We start from the raw sequence: 20,834 nt of genomic DNA, 5'->3' as shown, positions 1-20,834 counted from the left end.
GACAGGTACTGACGTGGAAACTGCAAAAATTGTATATTTTGCCTATTTTCACTGTATTATGTCTTACGGACTCTTGCTATGAGATAAAGCGGTAGATATTGAAAAAAAAATGTATTACAGAAAAGGACAGGACGTGCAATTTATAATTTAAAACCGCGCGCTGCCATACAATAAAAATATAAGGAAATAAGTACCTTATCTATTATCTTATAGTAGCTTTTAAATATATTTACAACTAGCTAATGCCCACAGCTTCGCTCGCGTGGATTTAGGTTTTTAAAAATCCCGATCCTTTCATTTCCCAGAACAAAAGTTGCCTCTCCGTAATAGCCCGTCCCCGGGATGCAACTTGTTTCTGTATCACGTAAGAATATTTAAACGGATGATCCTTTTCAAATCCCGAGGGATCACCAGGATTTAGGAATGCAATTTCTTACAGCATCCTATACCTTCAATATCAATTAATAATCGACACTTTTTAAATCCCATTAGCTTTAGTAGTCAGGTCCCCTGCAACATCAGGATTGAGGAGTTGGAATCCAAATTTTTTATTGAACAATGTCGCAAACTTTCTTTATCGATTAAAAAAACTACCCAAAATTACGCAGTTAGGTTACCTGCCAAATTTCATGGTTTTGAGTCAACGGGTACCCTAGAGGTTTTCTTGACACACACGACAGACAGACAGATAGACAACAAAGTGATCCTATAAGAGTTCCGTTTTTCATTTTGAGGTACGAAACCCTAGAAAACGTAGGAACGGCATTCCGAACCAGTGGTAAATTTGTCTGACCATCCAAAAACACTTTGAAGTTTACCTAAAAGTTTACAGGAATAAAAATTTATCATTGTATTCCATTCCATTTCATTCTATTCCATTCTGTTCAAAGATAAATAGATAATAAAAATATTTGTCACCGAAACAATAATTTACGATACATCAACCAATATCAATTTTACTGATGACAATCTGACTATTACCAAAGTGAACGACTACTATAATATCTATTATATACGACTAACATAATATGTATTATAAATTGTGTGCCGTTTGCATTCTCACTAGGTTCTCATTAAGTTTGTTTTATTTGGTTAAACTTTCTGGCATTTATATTGTTATGACGTTTAATTGGCAAACAGTCTGTTTATTGGCTCAAACTCAAAAATTCAGCCAATCACAACAAAGAAAATATTGTAATAATGATTGATGCAGCTTTCTGTAATTGAAAACAAAATATTTGACATTAACTTGAATGTGACAGTGTTTTCCGAATAGGGTTGCCAGAGGCCCCGTATTTTACTGGTTACCCCGTATTTCGGGATACAGAAACCTGGCTGGCGAAATCAAACACTGACGTTATGTCCAGTAGAAAGAATATTTTCCTTTTGCGGCAATGCGTAGCCGAAACCCACTCGATATTGATCATGGTCGTAGCCAAGGCAGCGGGGCTTGGTTTGAGGATGTAAGCCTTTTTTTATACAAGTTAGCCCGTGACTTTAATCTTTTCTAGTGGTAAGTGATGATGCAGTCTAATTTCTTGGCCGTTAGGGCCATAGTAACCATATAACTAGCCATGACCGAAGCCTCCCATCAGACCAGAAATTTAGAAATGGCGACTGCGCCTGGGAATCCGTCAAAAACCTAAGCCTAAAATAATACTTACACTATTTCTTGCATTTGCTTACAAATTTTTTTTGGAAGTATATCAAACATTTCGCGCTCACTTCACTCGCGCTTTGAATTTGTATTACTTGGTGTAAACTCCGCAATTTCGTTTGCATGAATTTAGATTTTAAAAAATTCCGTGGGGGATTTTCCGGGCTAAAAAGCCGCCTAAAAAAAATGTCTGGGATGCAAGTTACCTCTGAATAGTAAGTACCAAAATTTTGGTAAAGAAGATGGGCCGTGAAAGGGTAGATAGGCAAATAGATATACTGTCGTATTCGTAATATTAGTATGGATAGGAAGCTTTAAAAATATAATCTTGCTATGGCTAAACTCGTTTCCCTTTCACTTTAATTTTTTCTGTATTGAACCAAAAACACTTACGCTCACTGCGCTCGCGCTTTTTTATTGTTGTATTTTATCTCACTGACAAATTGAAAGGCGAAATTCCACTAACCAGGTAATTAGCCCATAAAGTTGAGCGAATGTTTTTTTCCTCATGACAGGATTCAGTTCCGGCCCTGATAAAACCTCTCCCGCAATCGATTCCTGGCTACGGCCATAGTATTGATACTGTGAAGGTGGAATTACAAATTAAATGTAATTTTAAGTTAAAATGAAAAGATTGTATGCATGAAATGTATAACATTTTGCTTTACAAAACTTAAGAGTTTTTAAAAGCTATTTAAATAAATAAATCTTTTATTTAAAACCACATTGCAAACACAGTTCACCAATCAAGACACGGCAACATACGGAGAAAAAATACAAAACTTACAAATAAACTAAAATATCTAAATAGGCTTTCCATGCATTTCAGAGAGAACCACCGCCTATTTCTTTAAATACTTCAAATTTTCAAATTTCTTCAAATCTAAACCCCGTATTTTTGATGGTGGTAGCCTGTAAATCAAAAAGAGGCAGGTGGCAACCCTACTACTTCCTAGACAGAATTTAAAAATTGTTTTCATTACTCGGTATGCCTACTGCCATAGTGTGACAGAAAGTGTGACGGTAGTTGTGACCTCTGATTGGCCGACTCTCTTTCACTATTTGCTAAAATTGATGATTGCAACAACAATTTTTTCTTTTTTGTAATCGAAAACAGAACACGGACGTCAAACAGGTTGACTAATTGCAATCATTTCTGACCGGCTAACATTGTTCCGCTAGTGGCTCAAACTCACTGTCGCAGCAAGAACATGGTAAATTCAGCCAATCACAGCAATTTCAATTGGTTATCACAAATGTACCGATCTAGGAACCGAGAATGCACGAACCAGGGCAGATAGAGATAAGAACAATAATATCATACGTAGGAAATCGACGGGGGATCGTTGACAACGATAGCCTTAAAACTTAAAAAAACCAGCTGTTTCCGTTCCGTGACTTTATAAAATGAATTCTTAGCATAATAAATAATATTTTAATTTACTAATAGAAAACTGTAGGGCTTTATCGAAAGGGTTTCGAGGGCAATGTCTCAAAACCTATAAATTATAATCGCACCCTCAACCTTCCCCACATCAGGCAGTCTTACGACACCCTGATGTCCCACCCATTTTTAAGATACAGTGTCGTAAAACAACTTTCAAATACTTTGGTAAGAGTCCGCCAAACTGCTAGCCCTTAGGGACGTGTGGACTTTTTAAAAAGTTGCACATTTCGAGACTACCCACTTCTGTGAAAATCCCGAGGGTTTTTGAGTTATTGAAAAACAGTTAGCAGCAAAAGACCAAGATAAGTCAATAATAGAAAACTATCAATTTAAAAACTCTTTAGATTGCTCTAATTTTAAATTATTACCCATTGTATTGCATTTGTTTATGACACTGGTGCTTCGTTTTTATAGTAACTGGCAAACTATGACTTTTGATGAAAAATTATGTACAGATGAGCTTGTCGAGTATGGACGTCAAATCAAACAAAGTACGTTCACAAAGTATCCGCTCAGTCAAAGTTGGGTGAAGGTATAGTTGTTATTTAGGCGATTTATACTTTAAAATTATTTATCTAATTATATTAATAAACTATGTTATACAGTGCAATTAATAAGCACTTATGCCTTATTTATTTATTTTTTGTTCTGCTATAAACAAAATAAAGTCGAAGCGACAATTTTTTCTGTTAGATTTCTATTTTGTATGTCTTTCACAAAGGTTTATTCTAACATTTCAATAAAAAGTAAACATGTGAATATGTGAATGACAAAAAAAACTAAAAACATTCACTGCCACATTGACCGTCCCATAGAAAAGTGACCTTTCATGTTCAGCCGAGACGTATAATTTACTTCGCTTTAACTGTAATTCGGGTTCAGTCGTTCAGTGTCACTCCGATAGGGTCACCATCAACAATCGTGATTTTTGCACAAATAATAAACTTGCAATTATCATTACTTATGTAGATGCTCATTTGTTATTAACTACTACTACAATTGTTATTAACTAATACTTACATATTAATAAATCAAATGGCTAACATATGAAAGATAAAAAATATATAGTAATTAATGACGTACAACAGACAGTTTTTGTTAATATCGTCTAGAGCAAACTTAACGTCGACCTTCACCCATCTGTTATTCAAATAAAAGTATTTTTCTCAAGTTTTTTCAAATCAATTGTAATACACAAACAAACATACCTCGAATGGGTTACCTTATGACATCAATTCAAAGTCTTGTAAAGTCAAAGTCAATAAATTAGAATCATAGTTCTTTTTTTTTAATTTATATTTTCAAGCATTTGTTAAACAAGCTAATTCAATACCAAACAAACCAAACTGACAGCTGACTTTTTGCTGTACAGGAAGTGGCCATAACTAGGCCACACGTCCATTAAGGACGTGTGACAACGCATATCTACTTATTGATTATGATTGTTGAGCAACATTGACCCAAGTAGCGACTTCGTCCGCGTGGATTTAGGTCCACTCGTGGGAACTCTTTGATTTTTCGGGATATGTCGTACTCCAGGTCTTTAGCAATACCCATGCAAAAGATCACGTCGATCCGTATCATCACTTGTTAAGAGGTCCCAAGAACACACCAACAAACAAATACACTTTCGCAATTTCGTCATCTTTTTCAACTAAAAATACAATCAGTAATTGCGAACCCTAGCCAGACATGGAAAGCTACAATTTGCACCGGACGCTGGAACGATGGAGCGGTCTGTGCACGTGCAGTTAACAGCGAGCTGTGTCATACGGCGCGGCCTATGAGCCTATTTGCCGCACTCCGCAATCCGCATGCAGGCTCGTCTGCCGTTGGGTGCCAGTAGGATTAGTCGCATAATATCTCCTTTGTTTGTACTAATGATTTCGACGTTTTGTTTTTTAAAGAATGCTAGATGATGCTAACGACTTCGACCGCGTGGATTCAAGATTTTTAAAAATCTCGTAGGAACTCTTTGATTTTCTGGGATAAAAAGTTCCCCACGTTCGTTTCCGGAATGCAAGCTACATAATGTAACAAGTTTCACCAAAATCGTTTAAACATGGTGACATGATTAGATATAGATAGGCCTCCGAGGTAGAAAGATAACAGACAGACAGACCTTTGCATGGGTTATCAAATATTTAGTTGTCTATTATCTAACTTAAAGACTTAACTGAACTTTTTACTTTATTTTATTTTATTTTTTTATTTTTTATGAAAAATGAATCGTCTCAACAATACTTACCCATTTAAGAATCGTATCCTGATCTTAATAATACAGCCTTTTTTTAAACACAGATTTCTCTGTAACTATAGACTGGAAAAACGATAGATGAGTAATTTACTCGCGTCGCGATTGAGAGGTATCGTGTCGCAACTCAAACAAACACTCGACCTAAGTGAATAAATAGGTAACTCGAGACGCCTTTCAATATTTCTTGCTTCCTTACCCTACTCGGGGTAACGCGTACTCCATCCAGTATAACGCTTACCCTATTTGGGGTAAGGGTGCGTTTTCACTGAAGTGACGATGAGTGTTGCATAAAATAATTGTCATCTTATTTTATCAACTGTTTTAGTAGCGGACTGAAATCTAATAAAAAGTATGCCACCTCACATTTTACTGACAGACAAATTAAACGTCTGCAGTTCACATACATCTCTTTTCTCAACTCCACTTATTTGCGGTCCACTCATCACGTTTGATGACCTCTCTGTCAGCATGATAGCGCCCTCGCTGTGGACTTATTATGTTGGAGGTTCTGGTTTCAAGTAGAGCCAAGTAAAAATGTATAAATTGCCAAATTGTCTCTGGTTTGGGAGGACTGGGCAGTTTTTCCGCAACAAAGTTACCATTCCGCAGGCAAAGACGTGGTAACAAGAGGTATAGCGTTCTGGAACGATGCCACGTAGAAACCGAATATGGGTTTAATTAAACCGCAATAACGTTGATAGCTCAGTGGTTAAGTTATATGTAAAGGCTATGAACGTTTTAATATCCTTAAATATTAAGAGTGAAAATAAAACTATGTGAGGATATCTGCATGTCTGGGAATCTTCCTAGCAGTCTCAAAGGTATGACAATTCTGTAGACACACACTGTGGTAAGCTATGACCTAAACCATTTTTATTCTGAAGGCAAACCTCTGTACAGTAATGGCTTGTAATATATTGAGACGTTGATAATGACGATCTACTTTTAAGTTTGCTCGCTTCCATCTATCCTGCAACATAACTACAACCAGATGCACTAGAGGTCAAGGGCCTGTAACTTATCATTGAATTATAAAACTTGCAATGAAAACACACCCTTACGCTTACCGCTTACCCAGTTGGGGTAAACTCGGAAAACTCGATCAATCATCGGCGCACGGCGCGCGGAACGATGATCGTGTTTTGTGAACTCTTTCATTTATCTAATGAGCACCCCGCCCTGTATTGATGATTATGTTTGCAGGGCGCGTTCGACAAGTCTTGATGAATTAATCGGACGGAAGTTGGAAGTTATACAGTAATTACGGGCGATGTTTCACTTTATGATTTAGAATTTAGATGCCCAACATCAAGCTAAGTATACATTATAATATAACGTAATCACTAAGAATGGATTTCGAGGAATTCTTTAAAGCTTATAAATCCACAGCGAAGTGGCAGGAATAAACTAGTAATATTATAAATGTGAAAGGGTGTTTGTTGGTTTATCGTTCTTTCAAGTAGTGACAGATCGGAATTATTTTTTGAAAGAACACGGAGTGGGAGAGGCTATTTTTAATCCAGAAAAAACTATTCCTACAGGATAGTATCTATAGAAATCTCCAAAGCCTATATCATTGTTTCATTTAAGTATTTACATTTTTTGTCAAAAATAAGACATTTTGTGGATAGGAATATAGTTCAGTCAATTTGTAAATTGCCCTCCGAAAAAAGACCTACCGTAATTTGACATAATGAATCGTTAGGGGGGCATGTACATTTTTTCCTATGCATGGCATGGCATAGGAAAAAATGTTTTTTTTTATAATAATGTAAATTGGAAAGTTGTTCGTCACAAAATTAACTACAACTTTTATTTAAACAAAATTTTTATAAAACTTACCGTTTTCGAGCTGGAACTTGTCGAAGTGTACAAATTGTACATTATGTACCGTGCCGTTGCACAGTTCTCATGCCATTCAGTTTTTATCTTTTTTTTTTAATTCAAATGAAATAGCAGTAATTGTTTTCTTACTTTTTTATCAAAAAATTTGACCTTTTGTTTAACAAACATTTGAACTTAGGTGAATTGATCTATGTTTTGCATCACGTTTATTTCTTTCTTTTGAAACAAACACATTTATTCGACAATTTTGTTTTTTTCATTTAGTTAACTAAAAGTTTCTGTTAAATAAAATAAATTTCATATAATCTCAAGTGAAGTTTTTAGTAACAAAAGAACCGTTAGCTGTGCTCCGTTGTACTTTTTCACCTGTACATCGAGAACGATAAGTTTTATAAAAATTTTGTTTAGATAAAAGTTGTAGCTAATTTTGTAACAAACAACTTTCCAATTTATATTATTATAAAAAAATCATTTTTTCCTATCGAAAATAGCGTTGAAACACTTTTTTGATCCATTAGCGCCCTCTACTTTTTGTATTTCAAGTCGGATGACGTCACTCTAATGACAAAAATATAGTTCGCAATGCCCTCTACATTTTTTATTTAAAAAACTTTTTCCTAAAACCAATAGTTTCCAAGAAAAAAGCATTTCAAATTTTTTTTATTTATTTTTGAATTTCTCAAAATCAGCAATCAGCGCGACCTTTTTATTTTTCCTGTGACCTCTTGACATGCCCCCCTAACGATACATTATGTCAAATTACGGTAGGTCTTTTTTCGGAGGGCATCTAATTATTCCTTACATATTGACTGGGCATCTAATTATTCCTTACATATTGACTGAACTAATACACCTGATTTAATAGAATTACCGGTTTTAAACTGAATGATATTTCGTCAGGAATCTTTTTGACACAATTTGACAATGAATTTTTATTAACTACCTACTTTTTCCTGTTTTTCTGTTGTACTTTTCTCTGTTTGATTCAATCGAGTTTCAAATGTTTTGAAAATGTTAGTATGAAAAAGAAACCGGCTTTATAGAAACCCTTTTACGCAAAACCGTTTAATGAAACAAAGGACAACTATTCCCACCATATTGGTTGTTATTGCCTTTCTATGGAATTTAATTCGAGAAGTTACAATACAGCAGAGCCGACCCCTTTCACTACTACTTCAAAGGGTTTACGGGTCTGATATTTAATAATAAATTTGTATTTGGGAATGTGTGTCAAGCTTGAAAAAGTTTCGGGCAAACTAGAGTGTATTAGGCTCTATATTTTGTGTTCAAAATTACCTCATTGTTTCTGACGGCTGTGACGGCTATAGTTTTTGACGCCACAAGAGTGAAGGTCTTGCTAATTGATTCAATCAAACCCAAAAGATCAAACTAAGGCTAAATGCACTATTGTCGTACCTACTCCTAGCACAAGCCTGACGCTTAGTTGGAGAGGAAAGGGGAATATTAGTCATTTAACATGGCTAATATTCTTTTTAAAAAAAAATAAGATCGCTAAGATCTTATACCTATAGTATTACAACCCCGACACTCTATAACTACAAGCAAACCGGAATCGGCCTACTACCGGAATACCGGCCTGTCCGCACACGACTTCTGAGTAGATAGCTTGGTCTGACCGAAGGACAACACAATACGTAAGCATTCCTTGCTCACGTAAAAGCAAGGTGACAACCAAGTGACGCTAGCGAAGCAGTACCATTAGCTGTGCCATTACGTTTCGAGCGACGGAATTAGCGTGGAGGAGTGAGTGTCGCTTCTGCACGTTGTATCTGATAGTTAGTGTTCTAATTATAGTATAGTCTATAGTACAGCGGATTGGTGAGTTAGGTACTTCAATCCTAGGATTTCTTTTAAGAAGGCATTTTTGATATCCTTATGGCATATCATTTTACTTTAGGTACGTAAAACTATGTAGTAATCTCCTCTCTTTGCACTCCAAATATCTCTTTGTGGATACAGTACATTCATTCAACCTGGATTTCAAATAACGTGTTCAATTATTAATTTAATACCTAACTTATCTATGTCCTAAGCATATGTAGTTTTGGTGTTATAGTTTACCACACATTTCGGTAGCAGTAATTATAAGAGAGTTGAAGAGTCAAGCAAACAGAGAAAGTTCCCAACGCACTGAGCGGATATTGGATTTCTAACTCCAGGTTAAAGGTTACATACACCGAATTTTAGTTAAGGTCCACTCACACACGTTTTACATACGCTGTGCTTTTTAAGTGGCAGGTACTTGGTTGGATTATTAATTAAATAGGATATAGGGAACTTATTATTGAGTATTTCTAAATATATTCTGCTTACACTCGTCTACTGCAGCTAGTTACCACTCTGTAAAGTCATATCACAAAGCGTACATAGGCCATCGACGTAGGTATAAAGATAAGCCTTCATAGATAAAAAGTCACAGTCATAAAATCAATCTGATTAGCAAAATGAGATTGATTTTATTATTAGTCAGACTCATGTTCAGTTGTTCAGGTTATGTTTTTGGCACCTATTCATAATAATAATGCCATCTATGTGCATATATATTTAAATCTTCAAAGAAATTTTCCCTAAACACAAAAAGATACGAAAATAAAACTTTCGCTATATCATAGAAAAGAAAGGGATTTGTTAAAAAATCTAGCGAATTTTAGATATACCTATGTAGTTACATAAATTTAACAATACCTAGAAAATAAATATTTACAAATTAAAAAACTTACCACTAAAAATTCTTAGAACATTTTCCAGGACGTACCTACCTATTTATTACGAAATATGCCTGTTTATAGATCTAAGATAGTTTTAACATTCCAACATCCTGATTCTATCTTAGATGGGTCATCATTTACCATAATGCGAGATTACAAGTCAAGAGAGTCAAGCATCAACCTGACATTAAACAAACACCGCGTCAAAGCCGTGAATCGCAGCTGCTAGATGACTCGGTGTGTAAAGGCTCTAATCGTGTCCGCAACGGGGTATTAAATTTTGAAGCGCTCAAACTTGCCTCCTAGTGTTCATTACAGAAAGTTGGTGAAAATTCATACAAGTCTGAGTTCTAATGAACACCGCACGGGAAGTTGCTCGACGTCCGTGTTGCCGCCATACGCCGCCTTTTTGAAGAATGCGCTGTGCTTTATTTAACAAATTAAAGCAATTTTGGTGTAAGCAAGTGGAAAGTTGTTTAGCGAAAATGTGATGCGGTTTTTCCATCGCATATATTCATTAATATGTGTAGAGTTTAGCATAGGTTAGATGAACGGGAAAGTTTGGATAAGTGTATTAAGAGTTTACAAGTTATTATATTTTGTTTGGCTTCGCTTGTGTGGTTTTACCTACCTACTCTTGCCTAAGCAGATATCTTCGTGTTATCGTGATGAGAATAAAGTGAAGAAAACTCGGTCGTACTAGTATCGATAGTAGTACCTATAGATTTGGATGGACACTGTCGCATTAGTAATATTACTGTGTATGTCTGTCTTTGTGCAAGTTTTTCATGTCCCCTCCATTTAATAGATTTTGGCAAAGAGATAACTTGCATCTCGGGGAAGGACATAGGCTACTTTTGGTCCCAGAAAATCAAAGAGTTTCCACGGAATTTTAAAAAACCTAAATCTTTGAGGATGAATTTGCGAGCATCATTTACTTACTTGGTACAGAGATATCTTGCATTATTAAACTACTTTTTATTCCGGAAAAATCAAAGAAAATTTACGACAACAAAGTTCATATATTATTATTAGGTATAGTCCACCTACATATATTTCCTCTTCTTATGTATTTGTATTTTTAAAACGTACGACGTAATCATAAAATCGAATGGTCTGTAGTCAATTAACTGATTAAATGTTTTTAAAGCTGAAGGATAAAAAAATCTATCCGGAATCTTATCTAAACCAAAAACTCAAATAAAACTTTCCACGAAAAGCCTTTTTCAATCGATATAGGTACGACTTACAAGATACGAATTAACTCTGAAACCGATAATCTACGCTAATATGAGTAGGAGTAGAATAAAAATACAAAACGAATAATTGTATATCAAGATACCGAGCTAAACAACAAAGGAACATAATAAATTGGTATAAAATCCTATAGCACGGATTTTATATCAATTTATACAAAGACGGCAAGCAATAGAGCGGCTGCGGCAGACGTTAGCTGTTATTTTAAGTGGATTAAGGACAACGCATTTCAGATCTGGTTAAGCTTCCGTTTTAAAGCTGCGGGAACAACGGTTGCACTTTGCTTCGAAATCCCCTAAATTTGTTTAAGAAATCTTGCGGTTTTTTTTCTTTTGTCTTGAGATATATCTTGTGGGTCTAAAATATTTGATTCAAAATACGAAGTTTACTCTCTAGCTAGTCCTACAGATATCCTACTACTTAAATAATATAAAATAAATATGCGAAAGTGTGTGATTGTTGGTTTGTTAGTTCATCCTTGAATCACACCGCGACAGAGTACCGGATCGACTTGATGGTAATGTTACAAATGCATACAGTCAGATTACAAGACCGAGAAGCTCATTCCTCCATAGAACCTACAGTCCAGCAGTAGAGAGTCATTGTTTAACATTATTTTTGGTCACTAGATTTATGTATTCAACTGGCAAGAAATTCCTGAAAAGTAGGTAACGCATTAGCGAATTTTCTGGTACTACAAATGTTCATGGGCGGCTATAATCACTTAACATAAGGTGATCCGCCTGCTCGTTTGCTCGTTAGGTATGTTAAAACGAGACCAAATTATGCTGCTGACCAAAGCAAGCAACTACACTAACTAGTTCAGCTAAAATTTTGGAGTTAATCACTTTGGCTCAATTTCCCCCAACGATAGGTAGGTATCTATGGATTTTCTGATTACGCATTAGAAACTAATGTTATTTTAGAGTGATTCAACGTTCAAACGAACGTTTTTAGACGTGCACGAGGAAACAAATCATGAGGCATGTGGGCACTCGGCAAGCACCCGCATGGCGTTATCGCGGACGCGCGTCGCCTCCATAATGTGCCGATCGATACTCTTATCACCACTCCAGGCTGGGGTTATGAAAGTTGTGAGTGTCCCTTATTAGCCCTGCCACCTGCCTAAACATTGCAGATACTTGACTTAGTCAGTACTTGTAGGTACTAACGACTGCCCAAAAAGGAGTGTAGGGTTGTACCTAATGTTTTCGGTGTTCAATTAATGCATGAATAACTTTTGTTACACACCACAAAATTTATACAGAAAACGCATACAAAGCAAAACAAAAATATAGGCAGGTACAATTTTGCGGCCTTATTATGTATGTGAGTTTCTTTATCCCAGAATAACTTCTAAATTCCTGAACAGACTTAGACGTATGGGGTATTCCAGCGGTCCTAAGGGCCTCGGCGCGTGCGGCTCGCACTCTAACCGCGACGCGCAGCGAACCGAGTCCCTATGAAAAAGGACCTCGGATGGGTTTGAATTTTTGAAACTAGTCGGGCTTACATCGACTAAAAACATGAGTAAAGCCGGTAATGTATATACTCAACATGGGGTATCGTTAGAATCTTTACATCATCCTGAGTGAAACTGGATAGTGGATATAAATTTTTCGAAAGTTTGAAGCAATTAAATATCCCTAGTTTTAACAGTGAAAGAAAACATCATGAGAAAATCTGTGAGAGTTCTGCATAATGTTCCCAAAAGTGTGTGAAGTTTGTCAATTCATACTTAGCCAGTACAGGCTAAACCCTTCTCATTCTGAGAGAAAACCTTCTCAGTAGTGGGCTAGTGGTGGGTTGACCCAAATCCAGCTCATCTCAGCAAACAATAGAATCCTTTTGGATTTGCACTTGCAATCAATGTGCTACTATTAACCCAGGTCAATATAATAGAATAGATTTTTATTCAAATAAACTTTTACACGTGCTTTTGAATAATAAAAACCCTAACAATAATAATTATATTGTTAGGGTTCCGCACCCGAAGGGATCCTATTACTAAGTCTCCGCTGTCCGTCCGTCCATACGTCTGTCTGTCAGTGGGCTGTATCTCGTGAGTCATAATGGGTAGAGAGTTAAAATTTTCACAGAATGTTTATTTCTATTGACGCTATAACAACAAATAATATAAATTTCAAAATGGCCGCCATGAAAGTTTTAAAAAACACTCTTCATGATAGAGTCCGACTCGACTTTTTAATTGCATGTGTATTTAACTAGTTTTTCGCCAATTCAGTTGCAGACTGATTATACAACGTACTATACTTAACTATATTTTTCTTGAGACTATCGCTTGAGTTGTTGAAAAAAAAATTAAAAAAGTAGACTAAACTAATTTAATCACGAGATTCTATAGGTTTGGAATAAAAAAAGAAAGACTCTTTATTCAAATAAACTTTTATAAGTACTTTGAATCTTGTGATTTTGTGATAAAATAAGTACTTAACTACACTTAAATTTTCAATTCGTTTTGAAAAAGTCAGCGCAAGACGCTAAAAAAGTTAGCCTGTATTTAGAATGTTCTCTACGAAAAACCCCTTTACAGCCACTTTAAACTACGTTAAACTGTTTCAAAGATAAACTTTTTGAGACTTGACCAAGATCAAATTTCGAAATTGGAATCAACTCGGCAACTAAAGCTAAAAAATCGTCTTTTCTGTAGAAGTTACTTTCCAAACCGGTGCAGGAGTAGCATTGGGTGCAGGGTGGAGAATGTCTAGAGATGTCATAAAATTTCCTACACAAACCTCCATAAAATAAATGATTATCTTTTTATTGCAATTTTGTAGGTACCACTAATAATAATACGTCATAGTTAAGAGTTGTTAAGAAATGTGCCTACTTCTTTTACTTAAGAGACTATACTACACAAGAAAGTCATTAAACTGTAAGCCATTGACCTAAATGTACTCGTACTGATAATGTTAAAGGAAAATCGATATTTGTCCTCATTTTCATACTCGTGGTTACAAAAAATTGCGAAAAGAAAAAGAAAACGCGATACTATTGACATTTAACTATTTCGTTTCATTAAAAAACAATCCATACATTATTAATTTCAATGTAAGTTTTAATTTAAGTTTAATTTTTTTTTTTTAAAAGAATATTAGCCACGTTAAAATGACTAATATTCCCCTTTCCTCTCCAACTAAGCGTCAGGCTTGTGCTAGGAGTAGGTACGACAATAGTGCAACGGGCGGGGTTTGAACCGTCAACCTTTCGGTTTTCAGTCCACTCCTTTACCGGTTGAGCTATTGAGATATAATATATATATTTATTTTCATGTACCAAAATTGTAGTTACAAAGTTCTAATAAATTAAGCTAAGTACTTGTAAGTAAGTAAGCATTATTAGCTGGATAGTATAAGTGCATTTTTTTTCACAATTAATTCTTCATAGTTTCTTTTTAAAAAGAATCTAGATCTTATCTGAAATTATCTCGTTCATAAGCAACTATAGGCAAGGAAGCAGTGTTTCGAGTGGGTATATTTTTATTACGCAAAAAAATAGAGAATTACTTAATTAATTTAATTCATTTACTATAACATTTTTTTTCTAATTTTAGGAGCAAGTTGCCTGTGAAATGTTCAGTTCATATTATGTACGAAATAATTAGTTCCTAGTTGATAATAATTAGCACATAATCCTGTTTTCTGTCGAGTTTATTACCAGTTAACAAAATGTCGAGGTGCGACGGGCGGAAATTGCTCGCCGACGCCTGCAAAGCCTTGCAACCTGTTGCCGACGGGACCGCCTTCCGCCCATCGCTACAAACCTTTTCCGGTGTGAAGGAACCAACCGAAGTTTTATTTCTTCGTAGCCTCGTAGCTCTCGTGAGACCTTCTGAAACTACTATCATACTAAACTAACTTACCATCGACGCACAGTGACCCTCTGGCATTCAGCGGCGACGATTTTTTTATACACAAAAATTAATTACATAAAACAATCAAAATGTGTAGTTTTGTCAGGCATTTTATTTAGTTAAAAAACTGAAAAATACGAAATCACTCCAGAAATAATATTCGTAATAAATTAAATAGTAGAAGAATTGCGAAAAAAACGAACGAAGGAAAATGGTACGGTTTGCTCGCGTGTGGCGGCTGAGTTATCGCGGTACTAGGAGTGCAGGTGTTGAGAGGAGTTGGAAGAAGACGCGCCGCCGCCGCCACGGCCGACTACAGAGTGCTAGCGGGCTGAACGGACACGGGCCCCACCCCTAGCGCAGGCGCGATGAACCACCACCAGCGCGCATGACCGACATCCTACCGAAAAGTGGAAAAGTGACTCCTACAACGTAGATATACCATTATGTAGTAAATAAATATTGTATCATAATAGGTGCCAGCAAAAGTACATAATTTTGACCCAATTCAATAATTATTCACCCTCCATTTGTCAACCAGGAACCTTAAACCTTCATAACGAGTTATTCTCGCAAGATGCATGGCAGCTTACGTGACCTATTTACTCCTCGGGTAATCGTGGTGTGCTTACATAAACAATTTTAGAGGTTTCATAACTTTATTTAGCCCTTCTGTTTTGTACTCATATCATTAACTAACAAATTGTAGACTTCTCTGATACCACTAAAGTATCCTGTTCTGAGAGAGACTTCGTGTCCCTTCGGTAGACTTTGGAACTTTGACATTATACGATTGTCTGTTTCGGGAAACACACGCATTTCAAAGGCGTATTTGATGTCATACTTGTTATACGCTAAGTCAACGCTATGGCCGCAATGTTCTTTCCCATTCATAGAGAAGATACTTTGATTAACAAACCACTGAATGCCCCCAGCTCTTTGATTGACCTTCGCAGCTATATCTCCAGCTCTTTTTCTCACTTTATCTATTGTAGTGATTGTGTTATTTCGGCTGGCGAACGGGTACAATATAGCATGACCGTCACGTCTAAGCGAAATATACGTGCTTATCCTGGATTTGTATCTGGTAAAAACGTCATTTATAAAAGCGGTTTCTATTTCTGAGTTTGGTTTTAGACCAGGATAATCTTGCGAAAATGCATTTTTGACAGCGGCACAATTTCCCCACGAGTCATCAAAGTTTCTAGTTATGTCTACTCCAAAAGATAAAACATCTTTGCCGTTAGGACTGTAGTTCTTCTTCCATGGTTCGCGTCTCTATAAAATAAGCAAAAATATAATATTAGTGTAATATTAGTTGGTACACTTATATCTCTTTTAGTGGTAATTTCCAATATAATTGTTTATTCTACAAGTTGACCAAAAAATGTTGGAAGACAACCGTCCGGTTCGCATTGGTCCGACGATAAGTATCACCAAGCTTGCGGGGAATATTTGGAAATTGTTTGCGGAAAACACCGGGAAGAATGGCGTGCACGTGAGGAGGCCTATGTAGATCGCAAAAGATCAGCCTGACTGTCCAGCGCGTTTTAGCGTACTAGCACACACCGGGTTCCACTGTTTTTAATAAACATTATAAAAAATAAATCTTCACATTTACAAATACTTACAGCCCTAGCATATTCCTGGCCGTCCGGATTAGTTGAAGGTAGGATAACCCATTGAACTTTCTGGATCATATCCTTGTTCTCGCCGCAAGCCACCAGCTGTTCTATCACAAACAGCGCCAACTCTACCGACTCTGTGCCACCATCCTGACCAGCTTCCAAAAGAATGACGGGTCTCTTCTCATTACGATCATCTGCACCCGAAGGCAGTGTACTGTTTATTACTACCTGAAAAAGCAATAAGAGGCACTTTTACACAATTAGGTACCTTTTTGTTCTTATCTAAATCCTAGACCCACTTCGCTGCTCAGGTTGAAGCTTATCTCGCTTTTCTTAATTTATTTTCTACTTTTCCTTCCGGTAAAAAAACATTCCATGTGAGTGGTAAATCGTCACGAATAATATAGATCTTTTTAGGATTTCGTACCTTAAAAGGAATCTCTTATAGAATCACTTTGTTTTCCGTCTGTCTGAACCCTTTTTCTTACCTCATACAAATTTCTGCCTTCGTGGGTTGTGCTGTTACCGTACACTTTGACGACAAGTTCACAGTATTCACTTATTGCTTTCAGAAATATTGTGACCTGAAAATATTTTCCTGATTATAGTGTTTTAGTGTTTGGATGTTCTGTGTGGAAAACTACATCGATGGGAAAAGGGCATTGAAATCAGATTCCTTTGTAATGTGTACCCACTATTGGTACCCTGGAATGACGCACTGTTTGACATGTTAAAACCTCGATGTCTTTTTCCCTGTCGTCGATTATCCAATTAATCTCAATAAAGGTTTTGGTCTAACCCTAAGCCTATAAAATTACTATCCCTTAGCTATATGTAGGAAAAACCTTATACGCATTGCTAGAGCTTAAGCCATACTTACGAAATCGGTACTCTTTCTCACAATCCAGTTAAAACATACGCATCTTCTAAATATTATGACTCATCCTAGACCACATGTAGTCAAATATGAGGTATGATTAAGGATTTTTTACGCTTTACCTGATTTAAAAATTCAAGAAGAAGAATCTTTGCAATTAGGCATTGTAAGGTCTACATCTCCTGAGGATGCTCCGGTGTCGGGGCGAAACGTGCATCGAGTGGTGTTGGGATTTTTGTGGTGCTGCGTGGTGGTGATGCGTGCTTGGTGGCTGGCTTTTCCCGCATGTTTATCAGTAGGAGGGCGGGCGGTGCATGTCGCATGCTGCTTGTTGCAACATACAGATTTCTTTAGTTTGGCGGATTATGGCAAATTAAGCTTTTGGTTCCTTGTTTGCCATAAATAATATTCAGATTGTGGCTTCGATACTTACAGTACTGGCACCAATCGAAACATTTTCAATACACGGATCCTCATCGGCTTGTAGCAAATTTTTTAACATCTGTTTATAGCACTGTCTTAAGTATTTACATCTATAAAGACATCAATGGGCTTAGCTAAATTTAATAATTTACTTGTATTCGGGACTCGGAGAGGTATAACGTTCGGTCCCGGTTATTATTTCCAATGTCTGGTGGTCTGATATAAATATCAATAAAAAAAAAAATATTGAAAAAACCAACTTCCAAAACCACTACAAAGTAAAAAATGTTTTTTGTTTCTACACGTGTATGTGTGTTGAAGTCGGGCGAGCTTCACGCTTAGTGTGGTTTTATAGTGACGCTTTCGCCAGCGCGGTTGGTAAGCGTCGCGGGCCACGAGCTTTGCGTCTCTTTTGGATCGTTACATAGTCGCGCGGATGGCCTGCGCTGACGGCTATTCGGCCACCGCACTTACCACCCGCGCGGACGGTAAGCGTCACTGTAAAACCAGCCTATATTTTCTAGTTTCTTTTATTATGCTCGCCCGACTTCAACATACAATAATTAATTAAAAGCTACGAGAGTGTCTTGGTCTTTTAGTATTTCGTGTTCAAATTTGGTTCTAATAGGCTCTATATAGAAAAATCGACAGATAATCGAAAGATTAGATAGATTTTTTACATACCCACAATGAGTCGCAGTAGCTGTGTCCAATATCAATAACACTATAAATAAATAAAAAATAGTTGATATCAGCAATAATTTAATCAACATTCACGTTAATCTATATCTGGTTATATTAAAATTGTACAATACCTGATGCAACAATGAAAACTAGTAAAATTTTCATATTTTTAGTTTATATTAAATTGATTTAAAAATACCATGTTAGTTATTTGCTTAGATAAAGGATCTAAGGATTAGAGGAAGGATTGTAGGCAGAATAATTCGATTTCGTGCGCTTTTGCTAGCATAAAAATAAATACGTTAGAAATAAAAAGGTTAACTTTCAAACTGGATTTACAAAAATAAGTGACAAGAAGTGTAGTTTATTGAAAACAATAAAAAGAAAACAAATGATTTTCCATTATATTTTTATTCGCGTACAAACATATGTATTTACGATCATAATAACTACCTACCTACGATATTACTCTCGTATGTGTTGCGAAATATTTTATTTATTTAATAAATTCAACGGTTGAAAAATTTGTGAATTGGGCAAAAAATCCATTTTTTTCTGCATTATAAGTTAAAGTTGTTATTTGAAAGTTAGGAACATTAATAATGTAAATTGTATTGGGTGTTAGTTCAAACTAGGTTTCATTGGAGATGACGAAGGGATTTTGAATAATTGGTTAAAAGCCTTTATAAATAAACATTATTCCGCGGTTTAAGCTGATCGTACATTAGATTCATATACCGTACGCGCCATACATTGAATGAAATTAGTAGTACTATTAGTATAGTATTAGTATAGAAAAGTAGTATATAGTATAATATTATAAGGGCGAAAGTTTGTTTGTGTGTATGTATGTGTGTATTTTTGTTAGGTACTCTTTCACACGAAAACTACCGAACAGATTTGGCTGAAATATGGAATGGCGATAGATTATACCTTGGATTAAAACAAAGGCTACTTTTTACCCCGGAAAATTAAAGAGTTCCTACGGGATTTTAAAGACCTAAATCCACGTGGACGAAGTTGCGGGCGTTAGCTAGTTTCTAATCAAAATCGTGTTCTAAAAGCTGTGAAAATTATTATGACACTGGATATCAAGTAGGTAAAAGCAACGAGTTGCTGCCGCATTTGTTCTAAATGACATGGCCTGTGGTTAGATACTACGTAGAGGTCGTTGACTTCAGACGTGTGTATTGCACATATCACACTATATAAATGTGGCTAATTCTGTTGTTCATAATCTATAAATGTAACTTAATGACGGGTCTTTTTGTGCCATCCCTTACCAAATCCTACTCGTTGTAATATTATCATACCTACTATTAACACAAGTTATGCATATAGAAGCAGGCGTTATTTTGTACTAACGAGTAACATACTTGGAGGAAGTAAGAGAATTATTAGTTTGATAGTTATAGTAATGTGGCCACTAGTATTATGTAAATTCGCATTCTTTCAGTTTTTGCGGCGCAGTCAATGCGTGCGGTGCGTTAGTAGAACATATTCGTAATATACGATCAGCATTGAGGTCATTGACCAGTTGGACGCCTTTGCTCCACCCACTCGCAGGTTTAAGCCTGAGGTTATATTTTTAATTTTCCTCCGAGACTGGTTCGCTAGGCTACCTGGGAACATTGTAATATACAATTCGCACTAACGATCACTAAGTAGCTTGCAAAGCATTTACATAAGCATTTATTATATTCAAAGAAAATCTTTTGTGCCTCATTTTTAAACAGAGGTAAATAGGTATTTCGCTAGAATTATATTCACGAGTATGTAAGACCTTTTCATATAACCTAAAGCCTTTGTTTTATACTACAGGGATATATCCTATTGTGTACAAATCAGATATACTTGGTTAGCGACGTGGCAGCGCCTTACTTCATACAAACTACCTAGGCATATCTTTAGCATATCTATATTGTTTTTGAGTTATTTATCTAACATAGCTGCTAGCTGATGTCTGCGACTTCGTTCGCGTGGATATAATTACATAATATTCTTAAAATCCCGTGGGAACTCTTTGATTTTCCGGGATAAAAGATTAGTAGTCAGAGATCGTATACTTATTTTTTACACCAGTTTTACGCTTATTTAGAAATTGGGACGTCAGTTTTTTTACATGGCAATTTTTTTTTTTAAGAAAATGCTTCACT

At 36.0% G+C, this 20,834-nt stretch overlaps 1 protein-coding gene across 1 annotated transcript; it reads right to left on the bottom strand.

Moving 5' to 3' along the window:
• Positions 1 to 15,176: 15,176 nt before the first annotated feature.
• On the bottom strand, positions 15,177 to 19,044 carry LOC123875876 (zinc carboxypeptidase A 1-like). The gene is made up of 6 exons (XM_045921940.1): positions 18,810 to 19,044; positions 18,679 to 18,718; positions 18,005 to 18,104; positions 17,183 to 17,278; positions 16,698 to 16,922; positions 15,177 to 16,344 (listed from the first exon to the last, which is right to left on the bottom strand). The coding sequence occupies exons 1-6, from the start codon at positions 18,841 to 18,843 to the stop codon at positions 15,730 to 15,732; spliced, it is 1,110 nt and encodes a 369-aa protein (XP_045777896.1). The 5' UTR covers positions 18,844 to 19,044; the 3' UTR covers positions 15,177 to 15,729.
• Positions 19,045 to 20,834: the final 1,790 nt, after the last annotated feature.

Source organism: Maniola jurtina, chromosome 20, assembly GCF_905333055.1.
Source record: "Maniola jurtina chromosome 20, ilManJurt1.1, whole genome shotgun sequence".
Taxonomy (NCBI): Eukaryota; Metazoa; Arthropoda; class Insecta; order Lepidoptera; family Nymphalidae; genus Maniola; species Maniola jurtina.
The sequence above is the reverse complement of the archived record's forward strand: the minus strand, read 5'-3'. Positions and strand labels throughout refer to the sequence as shown.